The sequence below is a fragment of the Varanus komodoensis genome, unplaced genomic scaffold (assembly GCF_004798865.1).
Source record: "Varanus komodoensis strain SLA01 unplaced genomic scaffold, ASM479886v1 scaffold6_2, whole genome shotgun sequence".
NCBI lineage: Eukaryota > Metazoa > Chordata > Lepidosauria > Squamata > Varanidae > Varanus > Varanus komodoensis.
The window spans coordinates 4771307-4783742 of NW_025336346.1; the positions used below are offsets into that span (position 1 = coordinate 4771307).

The window sequence follows — 12436 nt, forward strand, 5'->3', positions numbered from 1 at the left end:
TAAGAAACTTAAAGTCTATGAAGTTCTCTGGGCAGTTTACAAGAATTAATTGGAACAGAAAAAAATAGTGTGTGTTTCTCACCCTATTTTGTTGTTTTACACAAGGACAATCCTAATCTCAGGAAACATTTAGCATTGTTTGAGGAATGTAGTGTTTTTGCTTTTCTGCCACTAGTATATGGGTTAGGAAATCAAGGGGCATTTATTATCTTTCTTCAAAATACTAATTTCAGCTAATTTCTTGGAGTTCCTTACTGACTTTGGAAAGCAGAAAATGGCAACCTGAAAAAAAAAATCTCTTCCCCACCCCCTCATTACTGGGAATTAATGTGTAACAAAAAGAGCTTAATCTTTAATTCTAAACATAAAAGAGTGGTGTAGGATGCAAGTGAGTTTATCTCTTTTCATGACATGGTGGCTTGGTGGTCTTAAAGTCAGCTCACCCTAGAACCTTTGTTTCACCAGCTGTAATAGAAATATAAATGCTAATAGCTTTACATGACTGATGCAAAGTCGTAGATAGCTACAAATATTTTACCAAGAAATAACAACCAGGTTTTTTTACGTCTATGGATTATTGTTTCTCAGACTTCTGACTACAATCAAATGTGTGTTTTGGAAGGTAATTTATATAAGTTCGGACTATCACGTCCAAATTCTTTGAAATTGCTCCACTTGGTAACCCATTCATGTGCTATGAGGAGATTGGATAGTTTTCCCTTCCTATTATTTCCCCTACCTAGAAATCTTACTTTGTGGCTAAAATTTCTCAACCTGCATATTGAGCTGTAATGTATGCACTGAAAACAAATACTGCAGTGTTGTTTCAGTGGTAGTACGGAAGTTCATTTCTGAAAAAGAAACTTCCTTCCTATGAAAGTGGCTACTTCAATAGCTGGACTATTGCAGAGTTTGTTACAAATGTCATGAGTGTTTTAAATTCTATATATAATGGTGGGATTCACTGGTTTCAAGATCACATTAGCTTATATGCACATTATGAAATACGAGAAGGGGCATTTGTTACTGAGGGGCTTCCAAATGTAGCTTTTTCAGTGGGATTCCATGATTACAGAGTTCTTTGGTAGAGTACACAACAGATTGTATGGGACAGAGCAGGGAGGTTCCTATTGCTTCAGTTTTTGCTGTCTTGGTTGCTTTGGAAATGTGTAGCAGGAATAGGCCTCTCTAACTTTCACTGTACTGAAGATTCTAGCATAAAGCTCGTAACAACTGCCAACTATAAACTAGTTCTTGTATAATCATTGCATAATGCAGATACCTATCCCCCAACTTTTATTTAGCCAGTCCTTGAAAAATAATAATAGTGTATGCTTAACCAGCAAAAGAGGGATGTACAAAAATGGGGTCTTTTTGTCCCTGCAAGAATCAGAATTTTTCTAGTTAGGTGCCCAATATTTAAGAAGAAATTGCCCATTTGTAAAGGGGAATAGACTCCAGTATTGTGACTTTGACAAAGTAGATCCTTCTATTACATTCTGGCATTTTGTTGGAAAGCTAGTTAACATGAGTTAGAAAATCGTAGCTTCTTGAAACACAAGCAGAGAAGGCTGAAAACATTGTGGGTCACTGTGATCCTGTTTCTATTGGTAGAAGAGGGAGATGACTGAAAGCAAAAATGTCAGTTTGCAAGTTAATTGCTTCAAAATTAAAAGTGTGAATTTCCAGAATTCTAGTATGTATTTGATTGCTTGAGTACCATACTGAAGCAGTGTATGTATGATGATGGAGTATTGGAGGGATTGAGTTTACATTTCAGATAGTGGTTGGAAAGGTCATGGTACTATAAAGTTTGGTATAGTAACAGAATAAAGCCAGGTCCCATCTTTCTTTCTCTTTCCACAGAAGGTTTTGGATCACTTTTTTAGACAAGTAATTAAACATGCTGTATTTTTGATAGCACAATATGTTGGTGCTATAGCCGTGAATGAAAATTAGATTGTTAAATATGTTTGTGTCATAGCTGAGAATAAAAATTAAGTCTGTTAAATGAGCTTCATAGTGCTGAATAGAAAAGGTGCAGTGTTAGCTGAAAATTATCAAGATAATTCTGTTCTTTTGCCTGGATCTGTGCTGTGTATATATGGTTCTGCTTTATATGATCAGTTACCTGTTTTCTTCCTTTGGTTTGTGAATGTTGATATTTAGGCACACATTCATAAAAGCTTATATAAGTGCTCTTTAGTGTTTATGTAATTCAGGCCTCTTTACTATGTTCAGTAGTGAGGCCAGAATAAGAGCTCTTGAGTATTTGGGGCCTTGGTCTGCTTGCATAATCTTGGAATTAGAAGATAAATTGCCTGTCACCGAAGTTGGCCTTTAGATGTTCTAGATTTTCTGCTTGTACTTCTGTAACTTCCCTGTCCCCTTTGGCCTCCTGCTTCCCCCCCCCCCCCACTGCTTTGGAGTATGTGTTCTTTATATCCTCTTTGCTCCATACACTACTTCTTCTCCATATAAGGTTCAAGATAATATAAACGAATATTTCTGAACTAAGATTACCATGAAATTCTGGTATTTGAATTTGAGGGTTAATGCCCTTGCAACTGTGGATCACAAATACTGTATGCCAGTATTAAAAGCAACAACAACAATTTTTTTTCCCTGTGGTTTCAGACTGATGAGTTTGTTGCCTTCATAATAAAGTGAGTGCTATTTTGTGTATATGTCTGTATATCAATTCATGTAAAAATTAGTCAAGGGAAACATTTGAAAAGCATGCAGTTGAATTTCTTTTGTTTCAGCCTTACCTTTCTCTGTCTCTAGATTTAGTCATACATAGAATACAAGTTTGACACTACTGATATTTGGCAAAGTCGCACACTTATGTACGTGTGTGGCAGGCCAGAGAAACTGTTGTTTAGCAGTAAAATAGCAAAGTGCTTATTCATGTGACAGGCTACATTTCCATTTATTATTTTGTGGATAAAAATTAACATCTTCTGGCGAGTGCTGTGGGAGGAAGTACAGTGGCAGCTATCAGTGATCCTACAAAACCCACAGAAACTAGTGATTCACTATTTCAATGGTGCCCTTTTATTTACCTGCATGGGAATGAAGCCATTCTTTCTATAGATGAAATGAAGTATAGCCTCTTTCCATTCCCCCAGGTTCAAACCCTGCTGGAGCCCTTTTGTGCCATACTTGCAGTTTATGATCTGGGTCACATGACAGAGCCTGATTCATCATCAGTTATTTATTTAGCTTACCATGAGCCAGGGTCCCCATGGGAACCATTTTTCATAACCTGCCCCTTGCTTGGAGGTTTTTGTTTAGTGAGATCCTGGCAAGTGTGAGTTATACAAGAGTGAAAATGGTCTTATCTATGGTTACATGAGGGTTGTTTAATTCTTGCATAACCCATGCTGGTTTGAGTTGCACAATATGACAGCTCCCTGAGTGAATGTTGGATATGCAGTCCAAGGTTGTTAGGTTGTGTGAAGCAGGTCTGTGTCTGAACTCTCGTACAGGAAAGAAATGCAATGATGTGGAGGTCAAGTGTAACTAAGAAACAGACTGCAGTGTCATATTATATGCATAATTTAGGCAAGTAAAAGCTTTCAATTTGGTGCTTTGCAGATGTGATACAACTGAGATTCACAAGTGGATGCCAGCTCTTGCGGTTTGTGTGGTTCAGAAAAAGTAGAAATTAGTTTGTGCTTCCTCAAATAGCAGTTGTGCAGCGTTAACTTTGTTCATTACTAAGGGTGTAAGTACAATATAGCTGTTATATTCCTGCTGTGTTGTCTTTCTTGTGATTATGACTTGATTGCAAAAGTTTATGTTGTGGTGTGTTTAATTTTACAGATGTGAGGAACACATCTGTAGCTGGAGCAGAATGAAGTTCTTGTTTTTATTAGCTGAGGTTTTCAAGATAGCACAATTGAGGAGAAGTTGAGATAGAGCAAATAACTTTATTTGAAGTTTAGTTATGCTGTATAATGTGGTGTCACAATGGGATAATTACTCTATGGGTTCCATTGCAAATTGGAATTATTTGACACCGTTATAAATTGGGGTGTTGCATCACTATGCCTTGGCTAACTTTTGAGAAAATTATACACCACTACTCTGCAGACATATGAGGCATAAAAATAGCATTGATATTATCTTGGTTAAGTGTTGTGAACAGCTGTAGAGATCAGTACAAGTCTGACAGTACAGTGAAAGTAAAAATGGGGAAACTAGTGAAAATAAAATTGTCAGTGAAAGGATGCATATAGGCAACAGCAGCTTACTTTCCTCTAGGTCCTAATACTCCTTCCTTTAGCAAAAGTTGTTGATGGTAGTGCTCTGGCCAAGAAGCAGAGGAGGAATGCATTTGGTCTTTCTGTCTTCTAGGGTACTCTGAAAAAGTAGCATTCTAAGCCTATTTCAGCTTAGTAGGTGTGTCATCTTATGTAATCATTATATAATTAGTTCTTTGTTAGGCCTTGCCAGGGTAGGAGGAGCCTAAAGCTGCTGAGTTGCCTGAAGGTTGAGACTGTTCTCTAATTAGCTGGCCTGATAAACGCTGCAGAGGTTTTTCAAAGACTTGGCATTATTATGTGGTGGAGAAACTGTCTCTTTTTCCTTCCTTAGAGGAAGTTAAATTTTTGTTTTGTTTTGTTTGGGCAGAAAGAACCTAGAAGAGAGGTTTTCCCCCCTGTTTTTGTCCTTGTCTGTTTTCCCTTCTACATCTTTTGCTGGCAGAGGATTGGGTATATTTTTTTCTTGTTGTTTTTAGAAATAAAGGACTTGGACTGTGAGGCAAGCCCAAGTCTTCTAATTCTTTTGCTCTTTGTCCTACATGTAATCACTATAAAATGGATTTTCATCATTTCTATATTTTAGATGACACTGACAGAAATGTGTTTCTTTCTCTAGTAACCTCACTTTCTTGACATTGCATAACACCATTTTTCTCTGTTTTCCTCCTTACATAGACACACAAAAGGAGAATTGATCATTTGCACCTTTTAAACCTGAAGATATTAAATAGTCAAGTGAGCAGTTGCTAAGGAAATTGCTCTTTTTTCTGCCTCTCCCACTGCGTTTCTCTTAAGCATGCAGAAGAATAGAATATGGATAATCTTCCTGCCTGATAGCTGTATAATATAGATAACTGTGCAATGTCAGTACTGATAGTTATATAACCCATTAGAGCAATTATCTCTTTTTTGATAGGATTCCCCTCATGTCAAAATTCCATTCTTGGTTATTTTAAACCAGCCTTCCCCAAGCCTGTATTTTGGACTACAGCTCTCATAATCTCTGGCCATTGGCCATGAAGGCTGGGGCTACTGGGAGCTGCAGTCCAAAACATCTGGAAGACACCTCGCTGGGAAATGTTGTTTGAACATATACTATGGTTACCTCTGCTCTTGTTTTTTTTTTTCTTTTCTTTTATCATTGATGCCTATTTAGTCTCAGGTCCAAGGATTTGGAGGAAGCTAAGCAGGAATAGATCAGAGAGTAAATAAATTAAGTAGTTGCTACTTGGTTGAGTCTCCCTCATCCCATGCCAGAATAAAAGAAATCTGGGAGAGCCACTTCAAGGATTGTGCAGAAAAAATGAGATGTGTATATGAAAAGTAGGTAGATTGAAGAGTAGAGTGTTTTTGATTTTTTTTTGTTTTGTTTTAGTCTTATTTTCTGACACAGCAGAGGGAAATAGATCAGAATTACTAGGTCCATCAGTCTCTTTAGTCTCCATATATATATTGTTTATTTCTTTTGCTGAATAGATTCATAAAGGGAATGGAAAGAATCAGATAAGGGAGTGTGTGTTAACTATGCTGTTTAACACTAATGTTTGATTTTTCAGACTTTCAGCATCCTGCATGAACTATGGCTTTGTTTTTGACTCTGGGAAAGGTATAATGACTCATCCTGCAGAATGCAGTCACGTGTGCTGCTATTGCTGCTTCCTTTTGCCCTATTTTATTCACTCTTTTGATCTAGTTATATAATTGTGAATGAAGGGGGAAAGCTGTGGGTATAAAATTGTACCGTGCATTACTTGATGTGCTGGAGAATTGTAACTTAACATAAATAGCAGAGCTGTAATCTGAGAAAATTTAAGAAACAAGATTTTGTTCTGCATACTGGAATTGCTCAGGGTAAATGAGTATAATAGTTACTCTGTGAACTTGTTTGTTGTGACATCTTTCCACATGTTTCCCTAAAGGCTTTGTCTGTACTAGAAAATGTATCAAGTTCAGTGTGACCCAGTTGGTGCTTCCAGCAAAAGGGAGAGGGGTCAGCCTTGGTTCAGCTGCACTGTTGCTTATGGGAAAATAAAATGATAGAGCAAATAACTGCTGTTTGTATTTTGTTCATTAAAAATGCTTCGCTATAATACAGAGGGTAGTTTAAGTCAGTGCATTGGGTCTGAGTCCAAAGCAATCAGATCTTTGGTTTATGAAAGAAGTTTTTGGCATACAATGACATTTCAACAGATACTGATCAACTTTGCCCTGTTTTCCTAGCCATATATGGGCTTGCAAAAACAAGTGGTCATTCAGTGGTCAAACAGGAACTGCTTCCACATAGTATACTCCCATGTTTTCTAGCAGTGTGTGGATGTATTTTAAGTGGGAATGTTTTAAGAAAAGAAAAGCTGGGGAGAAATGGTGTTGTTGGTCATTTAGGAGTCATCCATGGCATTTTAAGGACCCATGTCAACCACCCATGTGCTTCTTGTTTTTACATATTGGCAGGGTGGTATTGGACCCTGTGCTGTAGTGCTGCTGTTTGAGTAGGACCAGAAGGCACAGAATGAAATAGCATGGCTTTGCTAATCACGTGGCTGGGGCTGGTATCTGGTCCAGCACCAGCCACGCCCGGAGGGGAGGGGAGGGGAGGGGGTTACTTTAATTTACCAAGCTTCTATCTCCCTTGCGGGGCTTCCTGTTTTCTTGAGACCAGGTCTAGAGTGCTTATACCTGGCATGGGGTGACCGAGACAGACTGGGGATTCTGCTGGTGTACCATGCACCCTTCTGCCCATCAGACTCCCTGCCTGAGCTGACGGAGATCGTCTCGGACCTGGTGTTGAAGACCCCCAGGATGTTGGTCCTGGGGGACTTCAATCTCCATGCCAACACTGTTCTGACTGGGGCGGCTCAGGACTTCATGGCCTCCATGACGGCCATGGGGCTGTCTCAACATGTCATAGGCTCGACCCATGAACATGGACACACGCTGGACCTGGTTTTCTCGATGGGGCAGGAAGAGGGTGCTCTGAGGGTGAGCAATTTGTGTCTGACTCCCTTGTCATGGTCAGATCACTTCCTCCTGAGGTTTGAGCTCAATGCCGGCCTTTCCCTCTGTAAGGGTGCGGACCCTATTGTGTTGGTCTGCCCTCAGAGCCGGATGGATCCAGATGGATTCCTGAAGGCTCTGGGGGAGTTTCCTGTTGATAAATCTGGCGCTCCTGTTGATGCTCTGGTTAAACTGTGGAATGGGGAAATGGCCAGAGCTATTGACACAATTGCTCCTAAGCATCCTCTCCCATCCGGCAGAGCCCGTTCATCCCCATGGTATACGCCTGAATTACGGGCGATGAAGCAGGTTTGGAGACATGTAGAGCGTAGGTGGAGGAAATCACGAGATGAATCTGACCGAGCACGCTTACGAGCTCATTATTGAGCCTATGCTGTGGCGGTGAGGGGGGCGAAGAAGAAATTCTTCTCCACTTCCATTGCCCCCTCACAGTGCCGTCCAGCGGAGCTCTTTCGAGTGGTACATGGGCTGGTACATCCTGGCCCTAAGAAAGATCCCATACCACCATTGATGGCCCACTGTGACGACTTTGCCCAGCACTTTAAGGAGAAAATCAATCAGATTCGTCACGAGCTGGACTCCACTAGTGATTCAGATCCTTTAGGGGAGATGCCAATGACTCCGTCTGGTCAGATATTATTGGATGAACTTCAGTTATTGCAGCCTGATGATGTGGACAAAGTGCTTGGACAAGTACTTCCCACCACCTGTTTACTAGCCCCTTGCCCGTCATGGCTGCTGACCAAAGCCAAACACGGGATTGGTGCCTGGATCCTGGAGGTCATTAACGCCTCTCTGAGGGACAGCCTGTTCCTCTAAAGGAGGTGGTAATCAGGCCAGTCCTAAAGAAGGCGTCCCTGGATCCAGAGATGGCCGCCAGTTATAGACCAGTGGCCAACATCCCGTTTCTGGGCAAGGTGTTGGAACGGGTGGTGGCGGAACAACTCCAAGCACTCTTGGATGAGACTGACTATCTGGACCCATTTCAGTCCGGCTTCAGGCCCGGGTACGGTACTGAATCTGCCTTGGTCGCCCTGTATGATGATCTCTGCAGGGAGAGAGACAGGGGGCGTGCATCCCTGTTGGTCCTCCTGGACCTCTCAGTAGCTTTCGATACCATGGAGCATGGTATCCTTCTGGATAGGCTAGCGGGACTGGAAGTAGGAGGCACTGCTTGGCAGTGGTTCCACTCCTACCTCGACGGCTGATTCCAGAAGGTGGTGCTGGGGGACTTTGGCTCTGCGCCATGGCAGCTATGCCATGGAGTACCGCAGGGTTCCATTTTGTCCCCCTTGCTATTCAACATCTACATGAAACCGCTGGGAAAGGTCATCAAGAGGTTTGGGCTGCGGGATCATCAGTATGCTGATGATACCCAGCTCTACCCCTCTTTTTCAACCGATCCAGGCGAGAAAGTGGCTGTACTGAACCTGTGCCTGGCCATGGTAATGGGCTGGATGAGGGTCAGTAAACTGAAACTCAGTCCAGACAAGACGGAGGTCCTGTTGGTGGGTGGTTTGAGCTCCTGGGTAGGTGACTTGGACCTTGCCCTGGATGGGGTTGCACTCCCTCTAAAGGACAGGGTCCGCAGCTTGGGAGTGCTCCTCGACCCAGAGCTGTCCTTGGAAGCTCAAGTGACAGCAATGGCGAGGAGCGCTTTCCTTCAGCTTCGGTTAATCCATCAGCTGCGTCCCTACCTGGAGGATAATTGCCTAGCAACAGTGACACATGCATTGGTTACTTCCTGGTTGGATTCTGTAATGCGCTTTACGTGGGGCTGCCCTTGAAGACAGTCTGGATACTTCAGATGGTGCAAAATAGAGCAGCCAGGTTGCTGACAGGGACTGGGTGTTACTCTCATATAACCCCAGTCCTCTACCAGCTTCACTGGCTTCCCATCGAAGTCCAGGCTCAATTCAAGGTGCTGGTTATTACCTATAAAGCCCTTAACGGCTTGGGACCGGAATACCTAAAGGAACGCCTTCTTCCGTATTTGTCCTCCCACCCCCTGAGATCGACAGCAGAGGCCCTCCTCCAGGAACCCTCTGTGAAAGACATTACGAGGCAAAGTACCCGGAGGAGGGCTTTCTCTGTGGTGGCTCCCCGCCTATGGGATGCACTCCCCAGAGAGGTCTACCTGGTGCTGCCGTTACTTGTTTTTTGGTGCCAGGCTAAGACCTTTTTATTTCAACAATATTTTAGTAACTTTTAACATCAGCTATATAGGTTTTAATCTGCAGCCAGGGTGGATCTGGATTTTATTTGTATTATGTTTTATTTTTCTTATTTATGTAAGCTGTCCTGAGGCTATGCAAAAGGACGGCATACAAATACTCTAGATAGATAGATAGATAGATAGATAGATAGATAGATAGATAGATAGAGTAGTACCTAATGTTAGTTCTCTTTGCAATAGACCTACTGTAATGAAAGAGACTTAAGTTGCCGTAGCCTTGGCTACAACCCAATAACCTGAGATGTTTCCTATATGCTTTCCCTTATAGTCCTGTAAAACAACCCACTGAAAGAAAGTGAACGAGGAAAGAAATCCATATTTTAGTGACAACAGTGATGTGACTCTTTTTTTTTCTGATCCCTGGTGTCGCCAATGCATTTGCAGAAAATGCATCAAAGCTCAGTACAAGGAATATTTGTTGTAAATTCTCCTGTTTGTTGTCTCAAAGGGCAAGCTTGGCAAGCAAACCAAAATTATGTCATTTTGAAAGGTTGGGCATCTTACCAGAAGATTTGTAGCTATAAAATGTTTGAGATCTTTGAGAATATGATGTCCACAGTTGCCCTGGAGTCCACTAAAATACAAGATCCTTTGTATTTTCCTCTAAACACCTCTGCTGCCCTTTCATCTCCATGAATGGGCACATTTTTCCTTACCTTAATGCAAGTTAATAGAAACATATAGCTCATTTAACAGAGGTGAGAAAATGGGCCCCATGCTATCAATAGCTCAAGGAAGAAAACCCAGTCTCCTTTCAACAAGGCAGCAGGGGTCCTGGTAGTAGGTAAGCTTCCCTTCTCCTCCAACAGGAAATCAGTTTTCCCACTTCTGTTAAATGGGGCAATATCTGTCCATTAACATGAACACATGTGGACTTTGGGTGAGAGAATAAAAGAAATATGAATCCGGAGAAGTGGGAAATTTGGGGGTGTGTCCAACCCCCCCTCACACACACACAAACACAAAATTTGCAGTGATGCCCATGATACTGTTTCAGAATGTCAATATTTCTATTCTTGGAAATGCAAATTAGTTTGGAGTATGTGATCAACTGATGAAAAGGTCGTTGGTCTCTGGACTTTTGTTAAAAATTAGCATACCTATAAAACAAGAAAGAAAACAATAGTTAATGTGGTACAATTTATTCTAACTTTGTTATTTCAGACCAGTCCCATGAAGCAGTGTTCGGCAGTGATCTCATTCAACATGGTGAAGATGGGGAATGGCAGCGCTCTACTTCAACTACCTCATCTCAGAGTGAACAGGCAGAGAAACCGTTGCAGAATCAGCACAAGAGCTTGTCCTCTGAGGACACCAAAAAGAAGAGGGCTCAAAAGCCTTCTCACATGAGGAGGAACATAAGGTGAGCAACAATGAAAAAAACCCAAAGAAAACAATAGTAAGATTTGAGAGTGTATGTGATTTGAATAATTATTGCCTGGTTGCTACGCAGATTCTTACACTGACACGATATATTCCTGTTCTAGAGAAATTGGAACTTATGGGGGGAGTATTTTAACGCTCTGCTCATCCCATGTGTTGCATCATGGAGGACCTTGCTGATCATTTCCATATTATTGCAACTGGAAGACGTGTGTACATGCCCTGCACACCATGGGTCACTTTTTAGACCCCTGAGAACACTTGGAAATGTGAGAAACTGCTGTGAGCACCACCACAAAATGCCCAGTCAATTGATTGCCACTTTGACCTCAACCTGCTCAACCTGTCAGAGACTGTATGTCCAAGGCTGAGTTCCATTCAGTAAATACTTTTGTTTCAGTTGTCATTGTTTCAGGTATTCTTAATTTTGCTGGTTTATGACTGGCAGCTGCCACTGTGTTGGGGTCCTGAATTTAAAAGGTTAAGAACAGAGGTGTTTTTTCAACAGTTCCCAACAGTTCCTGGGGACTCCCTATCCGGACAGGCCTGCCGGCCATGCACATGTGTTTTCTATGACACTGTCCCTCATGCTCCTCAGCAAAATGCTCCTCAGCAAAATGTGGTCAGCGTGCCATTGCTGCTCCAAAAACTACCTTCCATCCCCCCGACATACCCAAATCCTGGTTATGTATGCCTACACTTCAGTTGTGAAGGATTAAATAGGCTGAGAGCGCCTTCACGGTAACAAGAAAGTTCAAATTTACTTTTTGCAAGGGAGTAGTAATGTCTCAATTGTAGCAGCTAAGTTTCCTTTCTCCTTTTTGCATAGCTGACTGGGAGTGGTTTCTGTTTTGTTTTGGAGGGTATAAAAAGAGTAAGTGCTCTTTTATGTTCAGTTCTTCCTATGTGCTTAGTTGGTGTTGAACGTATAAAGCTTTCTGAGTCAGTTATATAGACCATAAGAAGTTTTTCAAACTGCAAGAAAACTTTTATTAATTCCTGCTTTGAAAAGCCAAAAGAAGTTGTAGAGAGTCAGAATGCTGTGGTTGCTGAAAAGACAGTGAATCCTCATTACAACATCCCATTAAGAAGTTCGGTTGCAGCAGAGGGTGACTGTGTAGATCCAGAAGTCAGTACTTTGCACAATATGTATAAAAGTAGCAAAGGACAGTCAGATGGTATCAGTAATGTCTGGCCAGATATTTGGCCAGTGGAAATGTGGGAAAACAAGAAAAGCAATAATCCATGACTGAGGCATGAATCAGACAGACTTGATTGTTTTCTATGCTCCAAAGTCAAGCATTTAGGAACTCTCAAAACACAAGGTACTTTACTTTCAAGAGATCGGTGTACATACGTGTGGGTAATTAGTGCCTGAGTTTCCTGTTGCTTTCTCCTTGTATGTCATGTTTTTAGATAGTAAGCCTGTGGACAGGAACAGCCTTATTAATTTCACATAAGCCACTCTGGGAGGTTTTTGGCTGGAGAGTGGGGTATATGTAATTTTAAAAATTATTCATTCATAATAAAG

At 41.6% G+C, this 12436-nt stretch overlaps 1 protein-coding gene across 5 annotated transcripts in view; it reads left to right on the forward strand.

The window, feature by feature from the left end:
• The window catches only part of RAD54L2 (RAD54 like 2), an 82402-nt gene that overhangs the window by 40425 nt on the left and 29541 nt on the right, over positions 1 to 12436 (forward strand). For all 5 annotated transcript variants that reach the window (XM_044451158.1, XM_044451159.1, XM_044451154.1 and 2 more), the window contains exon 3: positions 10687 to 10885. In XM_044451158.1, coding sequence (XP_044307093.1) covers positions 10687 to 10885 — 199 coding nt within the window. The remainder of the gene's footprint in view (positions 1 to 10686; positions 10886 to 12436) is intronic.